This window comes from Peromyscus californicus, unplaced genomic scaffold (assembly GCF_007827085.1).
Source record: "Peromyscus californicus insignis strain IS unplaced genomic scaffold, ASM782708v3 Scaffold_6__1_contigs__length_162567912, whole genome shotgun sequence".
NCBI classification, from domain to species: domain Eukaryota; kingdom Metazoa; phylum Chordata; class Mammalia; order Rodentia; family Cricetidae; genus Peromyscus; species Peromyscus californicus.
Genome location: NW_026294584.1, coordinates 100,790,100 through 100,811,560, shown reverse-complemented (window position 1 = coordinate 100,811,560; position 21,461 = coordinate 100,790,100). Strand labels below are relative to the sequence as shown.

Here is a 21,461-nt window from a genome sequence, read left to right as displayed (position 1 = left end):
ATCTCATTAAATTTGCAGGCAAATGGATGGAAATAGAAAAAATCATTCTGAGTGAGGTAACCCAGACCAAGAAAGACAAACATGGTATTACTCATTCATAAGTGGATATTAGAAGTATAGGATAACCAACCTACAATCTACAGTCCCAGGGAAGCTAGATAAGGAGGGCCCAAAGAGGAATGTATGGATTTCCCTGGGAAGGGGAAATAGAAGAGATCTCCTGGTAAAGAGGGGGCAGGGGAGGAGGTGATAGAAGGATGGGAACTTGAGGGAGCAATTTAGGTGGGCTGGGTACGGAAGGTTGATTGGAGTGGGACAGAGGGTGAAAGTAAGAAAGAGACTTCTTGATGGGGGTGGGCATTTCTGGGTTAGGGAGAAACCTATTGCCAGGGAAACCCACCAGAATCCAAAGATAAACCCAGCTAAGACTCCTTGCAATAGTGGAGAGGTTGGCTGAACCGGCCATCTACTATAATCAGATTAGTAAACACCCTAAACACCACTAGAGATACTCTATCCTGTAACTGATGGAAGCAGATGCAGAGATCCACAGCCAAGTACTGGGTTGACCTCTGGGAGTCTTGCTGAAGAAAGGGAGGAGTGATTGTATGAGCCAGGGGGTCATGATGGAAGAACCCACAGAAACAGCTGACTGAGCTCATGGTCCCTGGACCAAGCAGTTAGGGAGCTTCCATGGGACCGACCTAGGCCCTCTGCATGTGTGTGATAGTTGTGTAGTTTGGTGTTTTTTGTAAGGTTCCTAGCAGTGAGATCAGGACCTGTCCTTGGCACTTAGCTGGCTTTTGGGAACTGTTCCCAATACTGGATTACCTTGCTCAGCCTTGATCAAGGAGAGGTGAAGCATTTATCTAATTAATCCTTAACAAAAAAAAAAAATCAGGAGTCAAATATTGGAGTAAGAACCTGAAAGATCAGAGAAGCAGGGAGCAACGCTAGTCACTTCCTACCTCTACTGTTCCTCCATCCAAAAGGGCTAAGGTTCCCCTCTCAGCCTTGCCTTACTATTTCCTGTCTCCTCTCTGTCTCCAGTCCTCCAAATCTTTATGGTTAATTTTGGTCAGCCAGTGGCTGGCTCTGCCTTCTGACTCCAAGCAAGCTTTATTTGTCAGAACACAATCAAAGTATCACACAACATTTCCCCCTTTTTGTCTAAACAAAAAGCAAAGGCTTTAACTAACATAGTAAAACTATATTCAATAAATACAATAACTATATACAAATATATACAGGCAAAAATTAAATTAACAATGTCCAGTCTATTTGCATTTGATAAATTCAGAGAAAATACTCCATTATCTATCCTATCTTGGTGAGTCCAAAGTGTTGTACATAATTCACTTTCTATCCTAACTTGTATTATGAACCCCAAACTATCTTTTATGACTCTCAACCTTATTCACTTTACACCACTTTTGTGAGTTTCTTTTCTCAACTTGGTAACAAGGAAAACTATAACTATCTAGTCTTCAACTCCATCAGAGACCTGAGAAGGATATATTACCTGAGTAAACAGGAAGTGCAGAGCAAACAACTTCCAAGAAACAGCTGGCTTCCTGGACAGTCACCCAAGGTTCCCCGTTGGAGCATCCATTTTCAGCCTAAAGGCCTAGTATATCTGACAGACTTTTCTGTGAAGCTGGATTTTTGAAGGACTGTCCCACCTTGTCTTGGCAATGTTTGGCAGTCATTTTCTTTTGTGTCCTGCTTATCCATTTGGACAACATACTGTTAGCAATCAAGGCAAGGGCAGTTTCTTGCCCAGTGGCTAAATTTTGCCACAAAGAAAATAAACTCCAAATGGAGTTTCTTTGATACCCATCATCTTCTCTGAAGTAGATTGGTGTGGCCAGGAGCAGACATGTCTCATTTTCATAAAAAAAAGAACCTTATGTTACTAAAACATCTTAAATGACATATTCTGTAGATCTCTGAAGTATTTGAAAACTATCTATCTAAAATATATCTCTGTCTGACCTTGAAAACATACCTAACAAGACTACAAGTTTGATTGTAATAGGTGACTAACTACTAACCTGCATTTCTTTATTATCCTAAATAGTTTGTAATAATAACTTTCAAGGACTAGCAATTTATATTACATTGTTTTCTTCTTCTTCTTCTTCTTCTTCTTCTTCTTCTTCTTCTTCTTCTTCTTCTTCTTCTTCTTCTTCTTCTTCTTCTTCTTCTTCTTTTTGAGACAGAGTTTCTCCATGTAGTTTTGGTGTTTGTCCTGGATTTCACTCTGTAGACCAGGCTGGCCTCGAACACATAGAGATCCCTCTGGCTCTGCCTCCCAAGTGCTGGGATTAAAGGCATGCACCACTGCCACCCAGCTACATTACATTGTTAAATGAGCTGTATAGGTACAATACCTTGAACAAGAGTAAAAATGTATGTACAGTATGTTCTAACAAAAGTAACCTTTAATTTGTATTAATATACAAAAATATCTTAAATGAGAGTAGAAACTTACATACAGTATAGCAAAAATAACCTCAAATTTGTATCAGCATATGAAAATCTATACCCACTTAAAATATTTAAGACTAGTAGTTGCTTTTTTGGTTTAAAAATAGATTCAATAATCTATCCTTTTATCCTATCATTTCTATATCCCCCCTTTTTCTTTTCAGAACAAGATTCCTGAATCTAATTTCCTTTGGAGGTTCAGCTTTTTTCCTGATCATTACCAGTAACAACTTGTAACCAATCCCCCTAAACGATGACAAATATCCATAACCCACTGAACTACCAAAAAAACCGCCTACCCCACCTCTTGGGAATGTGAACATTGTGTTAATTAAAATTACTTCCCATTGTCTGGGGGGCAACAGCATCTCTAGGGAACCCTGAAAAAAAATTGGGAGAATTGTCAAGTCCTGGGAGAGCTAGCTGTATCATTTGTTGTCCAGTCTCTGTGTAATGGGAAAGTGCAGGGCTTATCTCAAGTCCTGGCTAGAGTAGTCTGTGAGGCTGGACCATCTCAGCTAGCCACCTTGAAATTGTCCTGAGCAGTTTGTAGTCCAAAGATGATCTTTGAGTGGAATTTGTCAGCTTAGTGGTGTTACCACAATCCTGGTGGAACTGTCATTGTGGGGTCTCATCCTCCTTTTGGAGACTTCAAAGGTCACTATTAGGCATGGTCATGGTTCACTGCCGAAAACTTAAACATTTTAAATGTCATATGCAGCAGATCTTGTGTAGCTGGAGTTTTCTCCAGTCCTGCCTGGCCCACGGTCAGGACAAATCTCTCTCACCCACCAGTCCTGCAGCCACTCAGACCCAACCGAGTAAACACAGAGAGACTTATATTGTTTACAAACTGTATGGCTGTGGCAGGCTTTTTGTTATCTAGTTCTTTTATCTTAAATTAACCCATTTTTATTAATCTATACTTTACCATGTGGCTCATGGCTTACTGGTATGTGGGGCTTTTACCCAACCACCCCCACAGTTCCCCAGAGTTTTCTTGAGTGCGAGCAGCAGGAAATATTAGATAGAAGGATTTATTTTGGAGAATATCGCGGAGATAAACAGATAGAAAATAAAGGATAGCCTCGAGAGGGCCTGGAACCTATTCCAACGGGCCCTGACTGTCTCTGCCCCAGGGTTTTTATAGAGACGCCAAGGGGTGGAGCAAAAGACCTCCTCCCCCAGCACAGCCAAGTGCAGACCATCCCAGACACCTGCACTTAGGCCCGTGGTCTAATCACCCTCTATGCGGACCTGCTGGGTAAAGCCACGAGGAACCCAAGAACAGGCTCCCACACTGGTACTTTACATCCTGCTCTTCATCATGGAGGCTGGCAGCGTCTCAACTCCGCCTTCCTGTTCCCCCAATCCTTCTCTCTGCTAGTCCTGCCTATACTTCCTGCCTGGCTACTGGCCAATCAGCATTTTATTTATTAATCAATCATAGCAATACATTCACAGCATAAAGAACATCACACAGCACTTCCCCTTTTCTTTTCTTTTTTTTTAAAAGGAAGTTTTTAACTTTCACATAGCAAAATTACATATAACAAAACAATTATCAAGCAAGAATTATAGCCATAATATCCAGTCTATTTGTATTTGGCAAAATTAAAGAAGATATCTTGTCTATCTTACATTTGTGAGTCTAAAATTTTATATCTAACTTATCTTTTATCATAACTAAGGAAATTATAACTATCTAGTCTTCAACTACATCAAAGACCTCAGAAGGATATAATATTACCTGAGAAATGGGAGAAGGATGCAAACACCTTTTGGGAGTCTTGCGAGAGTAGACAGAGACGGCTGGCAGCCTGGACTGTCACCTTATGTTCCTTTGTAAAGTTGGGGCATCTGTCTTCAGCCCACAGGCCTAGAGTCTCTCAGTCACTTCTCTCTGTGTCCTGTAGAATGTCTGGCAGTTTCCTCTGCGAAGCAGGGACCTGAAGGACCATTTTGCCAAGCAAAGTTCAGTGGTCATCTTCCTATGGCTCCTGTATGTCCAGTTGATACATTTTTTAAGCAATCCAGACAAGAACAGTTTCTTGCCCAAATGGCTATTTTTGCCAAGAAGAAGATAAACTCTATACAGAGTGTCTGTGATGTCCCTCTTTCTCTCTAAAGTAAATGGTTGCTGCCAGGAGCAGACATGTCTCACTGTCCAGAAAGTCTAAATTTTTAAAACATTTTAAATGCCATATTCTGTAGGTCTTTGAAGTGTTTGAAGATTACCTACCTATCTGAAATATATCTATGTATACCTAGAAAACTTAACTAATATGGCTACAAGTTTGACTATCATAGAAGACTATTAATCTGTATTTTTTAAATTATTCATTACAATTTAAATGAGTTACATAAACATAATACCTCCAATGAGAATAGAAATATATATACAGTATAACAAAATTATGTTTAAACTTGTATTAATAAACTAAAATCCACAGCAATGTAAAACATTTTTAAGCAAGTTGTTACTCTTTAAAAGTAGGTTCATTAATCTACCCTTTCATCCTATCATATCTAAACTATCAATAATCTTGAAGAGGTTAAATGGCCATAATTTGTTATATACAACCAGAGTACAAAAACTTAATTCCTAGTTACCTGATGCTCAAACCCAAAATCATGTACAGGAAGCTAGATGAAGCCTTTTTCTAGAATTAGTTAGTACTTACTCTATATGTCCATTAATATCATGACAAAAAGTTTAAATATATATATACATACATATATATATATAAATTTTATAAATTTGGAGATAACACCTATGCCTTAAAAAAGTGTTATAAAGAGTCCAAATAAAATCAAAGGATTATGAGATTAGTGGCAACAGAATAGTCCCTTAATTTTGGTTTTTCTTCTGTCCCGTATCAGGTGGCTCTTCTGACATGAGACAGAGATTTTGGATTTTCCTTTAGCAAGCATGTTTGGGTTTAGAGGAGAGAGCCATGTTATAACTCCAAAGCCAGCTTTAATTTTTAATTAAACTGGGACTACAAAAACAACATTTGCATTACATGTCTGTAGAGAACAGCAGAAACAAATATTTGTGAAGATTTATGAATTGTTATCCTGTTGGAAATGTGATGTATCAATAGGCCAATTTACTCTTTTTCTTGGGATATTTTTCTCTGAATGATTTGTCCTTTTTCTTGAGATGTCTCATGTGTCCATCGGTCTTCAGATTCCTTAATTGGATGCCTTCATTCTCCTGAAAAGACAGAAACAAAACCCATCCCCGACCCTAACTTTGAGGAGTTTCCCTTTTGGCAAATTATATCTAATCAAATGAAAAGCATTTGTTAGTCTTGTAAGTTAGTTTAGATTGAATGGTCATGCTGTTTGATGAACTATCGCCACTTATAATCAAGGACTCTCCTGTTTGAATCTAATCCTTATCAATTTTGATGGTATCCATAGCTTTTCTTCTCCTGTGGAAACAAAAGCAAAACCTTTTCACCAGTGTAACACATATTCTGATTTCCATTCTGAGGTCAACACATCTTTAAAGTATACAGACTGATTTAATTCAGCATTTTTTTTCTATTATCCAATGTCTCTCCGCAGCTGTCATTCCTTTCTCATTAGCATTTAGAAAATTTAAAGTTAATAAAGCATTGTGCAATCTGTCTCTGGGGGTCTCTGTTACCCCTTTCTGCTTAATAAGCACATTTTAAAATGTATCATTAGATCTTTCTATAACTGTTTTGTAGGTTTGTGCGGTATACCTGTAAGATGCTTTATGATGTAATAAGTAAAAAACTGTTTCATTTTCCCTTGTTCATCTGCATTCATTAGTCTAATGTCAGTCTTTGTCACACCTTCTGCATACTCCAGAAGGCAGAGACCTTCTTTTTTAATTATCTCCAGAAAAAAAAAAAAAAACATTGTTTCTAGGAATGCCTTGCCTACAATCCCTATTGAAATGACCTTGCTTGCCACAGCCAAGACATTTAACAGTTTGTCTTTTCTTCAAACCTTTAGAGCTTACTTCTCCTATTAAAGTTGCATCATAGGTATGAGATCCAACATCAGCCATATTTCTAATTCATTCATCTATTGGTGCCAATCTTGCCTTTAGTGGCCTGATCACCTTTTTGCATTCAGAATTAGCATTTTCAAAAGCCAAAGATTCAATTAATAGTTGTCTGACTTCTGAATCTGATGCTATTCTATTTACAACTGGGGGTCAATCTTTGAAAAAAAAATCAGTGAAGGCTTCTTTGGAGCCTTGTATAATTTTAGTAAATGATTCAGAACTCTTTTCTGGTTCTTTAGCCTTGTCCAAAGCATTTAAGGCTGCTAACTGACATAGCACCAAGATGTGGTGATCAAATTCAAATTGCCTTTGCAATTCAGCATACCGGCCTTCAACTAGCAATTGATCTTGGGAAATATTAATACCTCTAGCCCTATTTTGTTCTATGGCCCTAGCTTCCTCTTTCCACCATATTTGCCATTGTAACTGCAGACCAGCTTCCATTGTCACTGATGCCAAATCTTTCCAGTCTTGAGGGATAATTCTGATCTGAGTTGATCATGAGTTTAATATCCACTTCACATAGGGTGAATGCATACCATATGAAACAACATCTTCATTAAATCTCCTCAAATCTAATATTTCTAAAGGATTACATTTAACTTCTCCATAAAAATAAGGTTGGTTTTCTAATAACCTTGGGCCACCCCTTTCTAATTTTATAATGTAATGGTGAGATTGGTTCTCCTTCAAATTCCTTTGTCTTCATTTAAATATCTCTATTATCTGTTTCAGTAAGTTTTTCTAAGGCTTGTAACTTATCAGTCAAAAATTGCATTATTTCCTTTAGTAACTTTTTCTAGGGCCTGTATCTTGACACTGATATCAACCAATTTTTTAAGGGCTAAAACAAGAATTATCAAATAGATAATGATTATAATTGACATTATCTAAGTCCCAACTATGTTAATTATCCCCTCATCTAATTGTTCCGCTTTCAAACCATCCATTGTGGAATCATACAGAGACCTAACTCCCTCCATCGTAATATTGTTTCCCACTTTTAATGTCGGAATACCTCTTTTCCATTTTTCTTCTTTTTTCAACTAATTCCCCCTTTTAAGAATCCCAAGTTGTCTCACCAAATCTGCTGACAATGACAGTGAAGTGTAAGGCTAGCTGTTGATATATAGCACATCTGGGTGGAGAACATAAGCAGTGCACAGCCTGGCTGCAGACAGCTACTTCTGATCCTGCATCAGCAGCTTGAGGAGGGATCCAGGGAAAGCCCATAACTCCCGTGAAAAGGAGCCAAAGAGTCAGCTGTCTGAAAGGCAGAAACAGGAATGTGCGAAAGCAGCATGTGTGACAGGTGGGAAGTGAGAGCACAGAGCTGCCTGAAGGCAGAGCTGGCCAGTGGTGAGGGGCTGACTCCAGTGGTGTTTGGAGCCCAGGCACCTGTGGAGTTTGGGGCTTGAGGAGATTGCTATAGAGAGGTTGCAACAGAATAAATCCCAGACTCACTCAGAAGGCTTGGGGAAGAAAAGGAAAAGCCAGTCAGCAGCAGGTGCAGCTCCCACATGGAGCTCCTGCAGGTGTGGGCAGCTGCAAAGCCACAGGCAAGTGACTATCTCGTGAATTTGTGCCCCAAGAGTTGGACCTCAGAAAAAGCATTTATCTAATTGATCTTTAACAATAAAAACTTGAGAGTCAAATATCGGGGTAAGAACTTAAAAGATTAAAGAAGCAGTCATTTTCTACTACCACTCCTTTGTCTAAAAGAGCCTAGATCCTCTCTCAGCTCTGCCTTACTACTTCCTGTCTCCTCTCTGTCTACAGTCCTCCAAACCTCTATGGTTAATTTTGGTCAGCTAGTGGCTGACTCCACCCTCTAACTCCAAGCAGGCTTTGTTAGAACACAATCAAAATATCACACAACAGGGAAGAGATTGGTCCTACCTAAACTTGATGTGCTTTTCAAGCCCATGAGAGGCCTGCCGCTTTCTGAATGAAGGAGTGGAAGGAGAGAGGAGTAGATGGGAAGGGTGGGTGCTACCAGGAGGTGAGGAGGGAGGGGAAACTGTGCTCAGTATATAAAATAAATGAAAAAATGTAATTTAAATAAAATGAAAAATGGCAAAAAAACAAACAATAACACAAAAGCATACTTGAGTATTATCACAAATAGGTCCCCACCCTCATCACACTAGCACAAAAAAGGAAATTTCTCTTCAAAATTCACCAACTTCACATTTCTGCTAAAACCTCTGTTCAGTTTGAACCCAATGCAATTAGCTGTGATTCTAAAATTGTTGTTGGATGAAATCTTTTCCAGCTTTGATGTACTGTGAATGGAAATGTCTCAAGTGGGCATTAAGACCCTCCTTCTAGTTTCTCTATCAGGTAGCAATATTGTTTTTATTCTTGAGTTATTTGGTATTTTACTGACTCAGATAGGTAAGAAATAAATTACAGAGTCCACTCATTAATCTTAAAGTATGCCTACACCAAAAATTTACATGGGAAGTGGGGGCAGGAGAATCAGGAGTTTAAATTCACCCGCAGCCAGAGTTTGAGGTTAGTCTGGAATACATGAGACAATGTGTGTCCACCTTCCCAACTATTCACACCAAAACTCAACCAGAGCCAATTAACTGTCAGGGAAAGAGGATACTAGTTAGGAGATTTTCCACAGGAGGCAGGACGGAGGGCAGAGGTTGGACAGGTGGCAGGTTAGCCCCACGGAGGCTCCACCTGATGTCTCAAAGAAATGTTAAGGGCAGCAGACAGTTCTCTTGGCTATCGATGCTGCCCCTAGCTGCTGTATTTTAAAAAACAGCAGGAGTCACAGCCGGGGGTCGGTGGCTTTACTCCCAGCACTCGGGAGGCAGTGTTATGCCCAGATCGCGACCCCCAGAGAGACCACCTGGGACTAGCATACCAGAATGCAAAAGCAAGGTTTATTTCCGTTACAAGTCGAGACAGAGAACTCATCTCAAGCACTCACTGGCCGCAGCGCAGTTACTCTTTCTTGGGGAAGTTAGTTTTTATAGGCAAAACCCACAAAATTTCTTAGAGGGGAGGGGGTTAGTACGGGTCCATCCTTGATTGATCCAGTTTTTCCCCGGGCCTGGACTTTGTCTTATTTCAGCTTATCTGTTTGCACTGTCAGGAGTTTTACAACCCATCTCCAGGGTCTGGTCATGTTATCTCCGGAGAGGGGCATCACCTGACTTCATGCTCTCCAGGAGGGGGGAACTGACTCAGTTCTGTTTATTTTAAGATAACTCTTCCCTCAGCTCTTCTGGGGTTTGTGGGGAACTGTGTCTGGACCTTTGGTGGGGGTCTTTCAGGCAGAGGCAGGCGGATCTCTGTGAGTTTGAGGCCAGCCTGGTAGGCACCAAAACTACACAGAGAAACCGTCTTGAAAAACCAACAAAAACAAAAACAAAAACGGCAGGAGTCACACCGTACGACAGGGCCCACATGAGAGGTTTATTAAGGAGAGGGGAGAGAAGGGGGCACTAACGGGCCAAGAACCGTCCGGAGGAGCCTGAGGTGGCACACGGGAGCCACTCTTCTGCCAGACCTGATGGCATCTTGCTCCTCTTCTATTGCACATTTTAGAATAGGGGAGGGTGGTGTTCAGAAGGTGAACTCAGGTCTGCGAATGGCAGCTTTCTGCAGGCTGAGCCAGAATTGTGTTCCAGGCCAGTCTGGGTTACACAGATGAGATACTGTCCAAAAAGAACAGGCTAGGCTCAGTTCACCTGTGGAGCGGCTGCCTGACATGCACGGAACCTGAGGCTCTGTTGAGCCCCACCACCGCTAGACCGATGCTGACAGCAGCCTGGGGCCCTTCTGCCCAGTACCGGCTCAGTGCTCAGCGCACCGTAGACCCCAAGCTGCGCAGGAGGGGACAAAACCTTGGCTCCCCGCCCTGGTCCTCAGGCATTTCCGCCAGACTCTGCGCACGCCTCGGCATGCGTCTGCGCGTGCGCGCCCTATAATTAACCGTGCGGTTGCCTGCTTCCGGCGTTCCCTCGCACACCTTCCCAGGCTCGTTCGTTGAGGTTCGGCCTCCGAGTGGAAGCTCAGGGCTGGAACCGAGCGGGCTAGTACTGGCCAACCTTGGCCACGGAGGCTGGGCCAGTTCGTACCCTGCGCGTGCGCGCCGAGGTCACATGACACGGGGCGGGTGCGCGGCGGCGGGTGGAGAGAATCAACCGAGTGAGAGGGTGGTTGCTTCAGAGGAACCTGCGGTGGCAACTGTACCATGGCCGCGCTCTATGGCGGCGTGGAAGGGTGAGCGCTGGACTGGCCGAGGCCGTCCGTTAGGGAGCGGCGGGTCGGGGGGCGGCTGCCTTCTCCACGTCCGGAGCCTCCGGGCTCCACGATGCGACCACACCCCTCCCGGCTTGTGTCTACGTGAAGAGTTGTACGGAGCTGGGGTCAGGTGGGAAGCTGCCGGTCGCGAGTGGACATGGGAAAGAGGAGGAAGCCCAGACTGAGATCTATGGCCAAGGGAAACCGGGAGTCGAGCAGCTGCCCCCAGACCACCGTCTTGTCCTGGTGACTGGGATCCTCCACGGCTGTTGGTTCCCACAGTCTCCTGTTCAGAAACTGGTCTGTTGGACTTTGGGAAGTAGCTCTGCCGGGCATGGCTTTGGGTGCGACGTCAGCCCTCTCTGGGCCTCAGTTGCCACATATGTAAATCAAGAACAAGAGTGAGCAAGATGGTGATTTGGCCTGTCCCCTGTGCATGATAAACTTTTTTTGTGGATCTGGGTGTGTCAAACCAGGACATGCTAGGAGGAGGGTCTGGTATCATAACAGCTCACTGCTGACTTACCCTTAAAGTGTCTCCGTGAATTGCTAAGGTGGACGGCCTCTGGTGTTTTTTGTTTTGTTTGTTTTGTGACACCTTAAAAACAAACAAGGAAAAACCCTTAGCAGAATGTAGGAGTTTGCACTTAGCCTTGTTATAGTCATCTGGAAGGTAGAGCTTAATTTTCCCTAATTTGTCAAGAAGTGATTTGGGATTCTTAGTCTGCTGTCTTGTTCGTTAATATCCCCTCTGAACTTGATTTCCTCTTTGAGTTGGATCATCGAGTTTTACATTCCAGGAAGTGCTGATCAGTAGGACATCACCCCTCCGAATGTCACTCTTCCTCCAGAGGGTTTAGTTGTTGAGGTCTGCATAAATTTCTCCCTGCCTGCTGATCATTTCTCCTAAGTGTCCTGAAGACCCTGGTGACAGGAGATGGGGCTCGAAAGTGGCTCTCAGCTGCTGTGAGAGGAGCAGAGGTCTGCTTTTCTCCTCCGATGTATTTACCCTAAGTTGCTTTGGCCAGGCCCTGGGCCGGTTAGGATAGGGAATCGCTCTGGAGTTGTACCTAGTGGAGCTCATAATGAGAAGCAGACACGAAACAACCTAATGCACTCTTAATTCAGAGCAGTCCTGCTAACTAGGGCTTACTAATGTGTGGAGAAGCCCCCATCAGACAAGTTGTAAGGTCTAGGGGATGAGTAAGTGGGGTCTTGCAGGGGAAGTAGGACCTACAAGGAGAAAATGAGCAAGGCTCCATTTCCCTTTCCAGAGTGTGGCAGACACTAAACAGGTAGGTTTGGAAGTAGAGGTTGGGTTTGCTAAAGCTGTCTTTATCCTAGACTCTAATAAGGGACTACTATGCGAGCTTGGCTCTGTCTGCAGTTTTAGCAGGACTGAGTCTCCTCCCCACTTGTGTTTTATAGGGGAGGCACACGGTCCAAAGCCCTTTTACTTTCTGAGGATGGGAAAATCCTGTCAGAAGCAGATGGACTGAGCACAAACCACTGGGTAAAAAGCCATCCTGAGGGGACCAGAGGGCTTGGTTCTTATTTAATGTGCTGTAACTCCTGTTCAGGTGGTGGCTGGACCTCTTAGCAGCTGACAGGGGCAGTACAGGTCCTGCAAGCCTTTTTAACTCCTCCTTCCCTGTTGGGGCCAGCTGATTGGCACAGACAAGTGTGTTGAGAGGATCAACGAGATGGTGACCACTGCCAAACAGAAGGCTGGAGTGGATCCTCAGGTACCCCTTCGAAGCCTGGTGAGTCACCTGGAGCTGGGGCTATCAACAGTGCTGAAGCAGGTGGCCAGTAGGGTTAGATGAGTTTGATGATGAGAGGAAAAGGTCTCTAGGGCCAGGACCCTCGATCTTATATAGCTGAGAATGTTTTTTAAGAGCACGGGGCTCCAGAGACCCATTGGTACCTTGATTTGAATCTCAGCTTTGCTACCCAGTATAGTGTCCCTTAAGTCAGTCACCTTCTCTCAGCCTCAGTTTCCTCATTTTGCAAATACAGATACTAAGAGTTGTTGGGAAAGTGAGATAGTGAGATTGTATTCCAAAATGGTCAGCACCCTGTAGTCTGGAGGGCTCTTTAAATGTTAGCTCTTCTTCTCCCAGGTTGCTGTGACTGTGGCTACTTCTCAGATGTGCAAGGGAGATATGCAGGCAGTCAGATCCCGTCAATGTCAAGCCAAGCTGCTTTCTCCATACCCTTTCACCTTGCTCCTTTGCCTGTGTCTTCCTTTCTTCCACCCTTTCCCAGGCCAGGCTGTCCCTGCAGGCATGGCCTTCTAAGGGCTTACTGTGGTGGTGGGGGGCTAGAGTAGATGAGCAGAATATGGCCATATGGGTGTCAGTCAGGAGGAGAGGGGTTAGGAAAAGAGCTGGTCTGGGGCTGCTCCCTCCTTTCTTTGCTCAGCGTGTCCCTCTCCCTTGTGGCCTAGGGCCTGTCCCTGAGTGGTGGGGAGCAGGAGGAATCAGTGAGGCTCCTGATAGAGGAGTTGAAGGGCCGATTTCCCCACCTGAGTGAAAGTTACATAATCACCACTGATGCAGCAGGTTCCATTGCCACAGCTACACCGAATGGTGAGGATGTGAAGGGGGGATGGGGTTGAGAATTGAACTGTCTTATGGAGAAAGCCCCTTACCTACAACTGGCAAAACTTCTCTTACAAACATCTGGAAGGCAGCCACTGTTATTCTGTCCCACCTGTCCTTTCCTGGGTATATTAAAACCCTTGCTAGACCAGGGGCCAGGGATATAGGAGGAAGGAGGGCAGGATAAATGTCTGGGTGGGAAGTGAGGGGTGGAATCTATGGGGGCAGAAGATGGCGGGTACTAAAGAGAAAGTGTAGGACTCTGTGGGTATGGTAGTATGCTGGTATATAACTGAGTCTCACCAGGCATGTCAGTGAACACCTTTTACTCCAGCTCTCAGCAGACAGAGGCAGGCAGATCACTGCAAGTTCAAGGCCAGCCTGCTCTACATAAATAAGTCCTAGGTCAGCCAGGGTTACCTTATGAGACCATCTCAAAAATGAAACTGGCTTAGGCTCTGATTTTTGAGAGGCCTTCCATCTTTGAGACGTTGTGGAAAAGGGTTTTCACTTCTGTAGAAGTGGGAGTGGCTGTCTGTAATGATTTAGGGTGCTGATGGTCACTGTAAGAACAGAGTCTGCGCCGGGCGGTGGTGGTGCACGCCTTTAATCCCAGCACTCGGGAGGCAGAGCCAGGCGGATCTCTGTGAGTTCGAGGCCAGCCTAGGCTACCAAGTGAGTTCCAGGAAAGGCGCAAAGCTACACAGAGAAACTCTGTCTCAAAAAACCAAAAAAAAAAAAAAACAAAAAACCAAAAAACAAGAACAGAGTCTGCTATAGTCTCTGGCATTAGGCACTCAGTAAACCAAGATCATTTGAAATCTAGCTGGCAGGGAACCACGTTCCCTTGAAGAGATGCAGATTTGTGTTCTTCCTCCATCCCCTGGACAGAAGCAAGTGGGCTGCTTGCTCTGGGAGGTTGGGTGGTGGTCCCTCCACTGTGGGGCTGGTTTCTGTCCTATCTTTTGCAGTGGGAAGCTGCTGCTCTATACAGGCTCTTTGCCACACTGAGCCCCCATCCCCTCTCTCCAGGTGGGATTGTGCTCATCGCTGGAACCGGCTCCAACTGTAGGCTTGTCAATCCCAATGGCTCCGAGAATGGTTGTGGTGGCTGGGGCCATATGATGGGAGATGAGGGCTCAGGTGAGCACACATAGGGCCTGAACATACCCCCTCCCTCTCCCTGCTCTCTTGGTCCCTAAACCTAAACAGATGTCCCTAAATAGCACCTTAAACCTGTTTCAGAGTACAGGGTAGTGTTAGGAGAATCACACTTAACATCTTGCTCCTTAGTAGCCTCTCATGCCCAAGGTTCAGTTTATGGCATGGTGGTGCAGCCTACTTCTGTTGACTTTTGGAGACCTAAGGGAAGGATTCAAACTGAAGGTTAAGGCCATAGGTGTCCAGAGATTCTCTGCCAGTGGGAAAGGGGTCTGCAAACACTGCCCACTGACACTACTTTTAGGGCAGCATATATACATTACTTTGGTGGCTTTTGGGTCCAGCTCATGATGTATCTGCAGCTGTGTATGACAGCTCACCACCCTTGTCTTTGAATGGGAGCCAGTGTGACAAGTTTACCTACTCAGTCTTCCCACCAGCTTTCCCTTGTCTGGGTCTGCCAGATAGTTTGGTTAAAAGCCTCCCTCCCTACTGGGAGCCACTGATTGATCACTGACTTCTAACTGGTCTTGGGCTTGAGACTCCTTCTTGGTGAGGAGATGGCCTCTGTAATTGGCTGTCCTCTTTGCCCTCTGCTCCTGCAGCCTACTGGATTTCACACCGAGCCATAAAAATTGTGTTTGACTCCATGGACAACCTGGAGGCAGCTCCTCACGATATTGGCTATGTCAAGCAGGCCATGTTCAACTATTTCCAGGTACTGCCTACCCCACAGTCATGTACACCTAGTGTAGGACACTGGGGAGTCCACAGGAGAGGCTGCAGGAGGAGGGGATGGGGGTCTCCAGGTGGGTCAGAAGAGCAACGTGAAGAAGTGACAGGGAAATGACAGGATTTAGAGTAATGTGGCAGTGTGTTCAGACCAGTGTGGCTGCCATTGCCTCTTAGGAATTTCAGCATTTTTGCAAAAAATTTAAACAAAGCCAAATGAGACAAGTGTATAAAACATTTTGTAATGTTTCTGTAGATATATTTATCCCACCCCCACTAAAATGTACTCTGGAGAATCTGTATTTTGGGGGACTCAGAAGGGTGATGTGTTAGATTGGTGGTGGTGGAGGAAGACAGTTTGGGAGGTGAATCCATATCTTGGTTGCAGCACTTCTCAGAACCTCTGGTTTGCTACTCTTACATAGGAACTGTAGGGGACTGCTCTTTAACTCAAACAATCTTTTTAAGAGTTCTTCAATGAATTTGATCATGAGGAAGACAAAACTACTCAAATGATAAATCTCACATTCCTGTAATTTTTAAAGCTTTAAAAAAGTCTCAAAATATTTTGGTCATTCCAATGGACATACTGGGAAGGCCACTTAGGGTGACAAGCTAGGGGTTTTCTGTGTCTATTGACTGCTTGTGTCTCCTCTTGTGTTCCTCAGGTGCCAGATCGGCTAGGAATCCTCACCCACCTGTATAGGGACTTTGATAAATCCAAGTTTGCTGGGTTTTGCCAGAAAATTGCAGAAGGTACTGCAGGTGCCGGCTTGTTTGTAGCTTGGTTCCACAAAAGCATGTCTAATGGGAGGGTGGTGCGTGGTTAAGCCTGTGTGCTGGTGGCTGTCTCACCAAGTACCCTGGAGTCTGTGGCTCAACTTGGTGTGGTGGATAGGGCGAAGGTGGGAGCAGACAGCACTGGATTGTCTTGTGTTTCTCTCCCTGGTGGCCAGGTGGCTGATGTAATCCACAGACCTGGGTTTGAGAACCTGAAGTGTGTCTGTTGGGCAAGTTCACAGAAGCAGGGATTGGAAAGTTCAGGCAGCTTGTATTGGCTTTGGGAGGAGCCTGCCTGTCACACCTTGTGTTTGCAATGTGAGGTCTGCCCCCCTTTAACTTGGATTGCTTGGCCCCAGGACTTATCTCAGAACGAAGGCTCGAAATACCAGCCAGGATGGGGCTGGCCAGCAGCACACTGTTGGGAGTGCTGGTCACCAACAGGGGTGTCAGCAGTCTTCTCAGGGTCCCTTGTCTGTAGGGCTGATACACAGCAATATGGTTTAATAGTTCACTGGAGTCTAGTCCTACTGCTCTGGTGGGGTAGGGGAGGATCTTCTCAAAGCTTAGTGAGCTGCTTCGGGCAGGGCACTGGAAGAGGAGGTACCTGGAATGGTGGGAGGAGGCTTGCTTTACCAATGTGGGCATCCAACCTAACATTGACTTGGCCTCTGCCTTACGGAAGGGAGAGAGCGGCTAGAGTAGATAGGCTGCTTCCTGTATTCTCCAGCCTCTTCCTCTTCCATGCTCCAGGTGCACAGCAGGGAGATCTCCTTTCCCGGTACATCTTCAGGAAGGCTGGGGAGATACTGGGCAAACATATTGTGGCAGTTTTGCCAGTGATTGACCCGGTGAGTTGAAGCAAGACACCAAGGCGGGTGGCAGCTGGAGGAGGTCTGGCCCTTGGCCTAGGGTGGTGAGACTGCCCCATCAAACTCTATGTGCTTTGATGCATCTGAATCTGTAGAGACTGACTTCATGTGGGGCTTGTCTTCTAGGCTCTCCATCTTCCTACTCAACCTCTTCCCATTTGACCATTCCTTTCCTCTTCTCCACCTTACTCTCATGACTTCTGTTTTCCTCCTTGCCGCTCCTCCCTCCCTTTTTTTCCCTTGAGTCCACCTCCAGTTTCCCCACTAGAGGGAGAGTGTCTTGGACTGAAGTTGGTCTGAGGAAACATCCCAAGGCCCTGACAAGGTCTAGGGTCAGCTTGCAGTGTCCTATTTCTGCCTTCTTCCCAGGTCTTGTTCCAAGGGAAGCTTGGCCTCCCCATTGTGTGTGTGGGCTCAGTGTGGAAGAGCTGGGAGATGCTGAAGGAAGGTGAGTCTGCATGGGCATGTGTGGGTGAAGACAACAGATACAGCTGGAAAGGAGGGTGAAGTGGGGTCAGCACCTGTGACCCCCTCCTGGGGTATGTGGTTGCTAAACCTGTGCTCTACTGTAGAGCTGTACAGCTCTAGCTCTTGAGCTGGTGAAAAGATGTTCTATTCCAAGTGATGTATTAATCACTTTTTAAGATTTATTTACTTTTATGTTGTGTGGGTATTTTTGCCAGTATGTCTGTGCACCATGGATGTGCAGTACCCAAGGAGGAGTAGAAGAGGGTTGTCAGAACTGGAGTTACAGGTATTGTGAGCCACCATGTGGGTGCTGGGTACTGAACCCAGGTCCTCTGAAGAGCAGCAAATACCCTTAACCACAGAGCCATCTCTCCATCCCCTTATAGCTCAGGCCAGTGTGTGATAACCTGTGGTAGCCTTAGTCACCATTCTGGTCAGAAGAAAGAATTTAGCATGGCAGCCTCAGCTCAGCCAGTTGCAGGGTTTACATTAGACTCTGAAACAGCTCAGGGTCCCTACTGGATTCTGGCACCAAGAAGTTGTGGGTGTTGCATGCTCTGGAGTTGAGTATGGGTTCCTTGGGCTGCTGGTCCCAGGACCCACAGCATCCTGGTGTCTCTGTGCTGGATGCTTGGGCATGGGGTCTCCAGCATCTCCACTGAAGCCCTAGCTGCTGATCTCTTCTCTATGTTCTTCTCTCCAGGCTTTCTCCTGGCACTGACTCAGGGCCGAGAGCTGCAGGCCCAGAAATCCTTTTCCAGCTTTACCCTGATGAAGCTACAGCATTCTTCTGCACTGGGAGGTGCCAGCCTAGGAGCCAAGCACATTGGATACCAGCTTCCCCTGGACTATAGCATCAATGCCACTGCCTTCTATTCCTATACCTTCTAGGGCCTGCACCCCCTCCCCCATCCAGCTGACAGTGAGTGTTAGGAGGAGGAGCTTTTTTGTTGTTGTTAAAAACACATATGGAAGAAAATAAATGCACTTTACCCCCTCCCCAGTAGGATGGTATCCTCAACACATTGCTGTGCGTGTCCTCAGCATTTCCAGCAGGTTAGCCTAACAGGTTCAGTGTTGAAAGATACACTCCAGGTGATTGCTCTGGTGCATGCACCTACCAGGCTTTTAAGCATATAATGGCCCCGCACTTCCCATTTCCACACCACATGCTTTGGCTGCCAGGAGCTGGGACCGTTTCCTCTTGGCAGAGTTACAATTTCTTATGATGGACCTAAGTTATATCCATGCCTACCTCCCAGGGAATGACCCAAGATCTATCACACCCTTTCCCAAGGTTCCCAGTAGGATTTAGGGGACAGTACAATCCTAGTCTCAGTTTTGATTTAACCTTGGATTTGGGAGCTGTAGGTACACAAGGCATTTTATTGTTTCTTGTCTGAATGAATCCCTATGGGCCAAGTAGCCTGCCTATTCCTCACTGCTGCTCATCTGGCTCTGGTTACAGTGGGACACTTCTTTCTCAGATCTTTATAGCTAGGCTGCTGCTGCCAGCCCTGGGGGGAGGGTCTTTCCTCTGGAGCTAATCTTTCTAGGAAATACTCTTGAATTGCCCAGAGGCACTGTCATTCCCAGTACCAGTTGGCAACTAAGATTAACCAGGTCTGGATATGCACAATGCTAGTTTTAACCTCTGGGTTCTGTTTTCCCTCTCTTCAACTCCGGCACAGTATACCTGTCCATACCAGGTTTAGTCAGGAAGGTGCTACCTCAGCATCTCAGCAAGTGCATTTATTCTCAGTGAGTTTTTAAACAGATGCCATTTGATTTGTAGAGCAAAACTAACTTTTCAGTAATCCCACCCCCCCACCCACCCCCACACATACTTTTGGTGTTTTTAGGAAAATTGTTTTAAGGGTTCTGTGGTAATTTTATGTTTGGGTGTTCTGCCTACATTTATGAACACTGTGTGTGCACCTGCAGGGACCAGAAAAAAAAATCAGATCCTGTCTGGGACTGGAGTTTCAGATGGTTGTAAGCCATCTGGGAATTGAACCAGGAGCAGCCATGCTCTTAATTGCTAAGCCATCCCTCCAGCTTGTTTTTTCAGATTAAAGGCCCTGTGAGCTTTTAAACATTTGCAACAGGGACAAGAGTCTAGAGTCTAGACCTAGGTTTACTGGAGGCGCCAGGCAGCCTGGGCATCATTAGGCTGCTTTGCTCCGCTGGCTCCTCCATCTCCACTTTGACCTTCTTTCCTCTTGTGTACATCACCACCTCAAGAGTCCAGCATGGTGGACGCCAATACCCATGGACATGACTAGAAAGTTGCAGTCTTCAGCACTGATTCTGAGTGAAACACTCGTGTAGTTTCATTCCCTGTCCACTTGTGCTCATTATTAAATGGGCCTCAGATGCGTCAAAGGTCACAGAGAACTTGCCAAAGTAGAGGTGGAGAGCCAGTGGAGCTGAGGAGGCTGGAACTCAAGCTTAAGGGGCTGACAACAGTGCAGTGTATTCATCAACAGGAAACAGCTCAACATTGAAAGAACACCTCAAAAAGGGGCCAAATTAATTATAGTATTTGATGCCACTGACATGAAATGTCCAGAAAAGGTGCATCAGCCATACCAGGGCCTGGGGACCAGCATATGAGAGAGCTGACTGGGAGAGACAAATGTGGTTGTTACTACAGCGCTAAAGGAAATTCTTAAACTCAGTGACTTAGAGACACTTAAACCTGGTGAGTTTCATGATTTGTATGATTGCTGTATGTCAAGTGTGTTGCTGATTGGTCAATAAATAAATCACTGACTGGCCAGTGGCCAGGCAGGAAGTATAGGCGGGACAAGGAGGAGAATAAAGCTGGGAAGTGGAAGGCTGAGAGAGAGAGAGACACTGCCAGCCGCCACGATGAGAAACAGCATGTGAAGATGCTGGTAAGCCACAAGCCACGTGGCAAGGTATAGATTAATAGAAATGGGTTAATTTAAGCTGTAAGAACAGTTAGCAAGAAGCCTGCCACGGCCATACAGTTTGTAAGCAATATAAGTCTCTGTGTTTACTTGGTTGGGTCTGAGCGGCTGTGGGACTGTCGGGTGACAAAGATTTGTTCTGACTATGGGCAAGGCAGGAAAACTCTAGCTACATATGATAGGCATCATTAGGGAACTACCCCAGTTCAAAGCTGTTTTTTTTTTTTTTTTAGGGGCCCTGTTTCTACTTTTCAAGTACTAGTTTATTTTTATTAACTTACTTATAGACAGAGTCTCATTTATGTAGACCTGGCTAGTCTGAACTCTTGTGTTGGCCTCAAACTAGAGATCTACCTGCCTCTGCCTCTTCCCAAATCCTGATATTAAAGATGAGTACTGCTCACAATCTGCTGTTAAATATTTCTGAAGGCTCACAACTGGCAGGACAAAATTCTCTGTGTGTTTATAGAGCAAAACATGTTACTACTTTACAGGAAATACATATGATAGTTAAGGGATATAGTTTGCTGTTGGAACACTTCCTCACCCATGCATGACATCTTCCATTTAACCCCCAGCACTGAAAGACAATTTAGTAACAGTACAATATTAAGCTATTTAGGACAACCAGGTGGTCCACACCTATAATCTCAGCACTGGAGAGGCTGAGGCAGGAGGATCAGAGGTTCAAGTCTAGTCTGGACCACAGAGCAAGACTATGACTCAAAAAAAAATTTTTTTTTGCTGCCTAGCTGTGTGAGGTCCTAAGGACTACCCCTCCCCCCCCGAAGAAAAATCTTAATATTATTAAGTAACCTGGAATGTTTATTCATTTTAAAATAAAGGTAGGTAAATTTGGAGGAAAGCTCAGCAAATTTTCCATTTAAATTATACTTTTATTGAATTTCCTGTTCCCCAAGAACAGGAAAGGAAGTATGGCTCCTAAGCTTGACATCTTGAAGAGAGCAGTGTGTCTTACGACCTAGTCCTGACTCCCAGGGAATAGAAACGTCTGGGGTCCAGCAGTGTGTTGGCTGATGAGGGCAGAGGGCAGGTAGTATGCAGTCTAATGTGTCCCTGGGCAGATTCCTGCTCTGTTCCCACC

General features: G+C 45.0%; 1 protein-coding gene across 6 annotated transcripts; it reads left to right on the top strand.

The window, feature by feature from the left end:
• Positions 1–10,045: 10,045 nt before the first annotated feature.
• Nagk (N-acetylglucosamine kinase) lies at positions 10,046–18,426 on the top strand. Of its 6 annotated transcripts, none has more exons than XM_052719621.1 (10): positions 10,046–10,783; positions 12,233–12,317; positions 12,469–12,567; positions 13,254–13,395; positions 14,440–14,550; positions 15,174–15,286; positions 15,969–16,065; positions 16,834–16,931; positions 17,322–17,400; positions 18,124–18,426. In XM_052719621.1, exons 1-10 carry the CDS (start codon positions 10,755–10,757, stop codon positions 18,309–18,311), a joined length of 1,041 nt encoding a protein of 346 aa, XP_052575581.1. In that variant the 5' UTR covers positions 10,046–10,754; the 3' UTR covers positions 18,312–18,426. The 6 variants fall into 6 exon arrangements, with proteins under 6 accessions (XP_052575581.1, XP_052575587.1, XP_052575582.1 ...); XM_052719622.1 differs by having other exon boundaries at positions 10,058–10,783; positions 15,969–16,056; XM_052719624.1 differs by lacking the exon at positions 10,046–10,783 and adding an exon at positions 10,803–11,104.
• Positions 18,427–21,461: the final 3,035 nt, after the last annotated feature.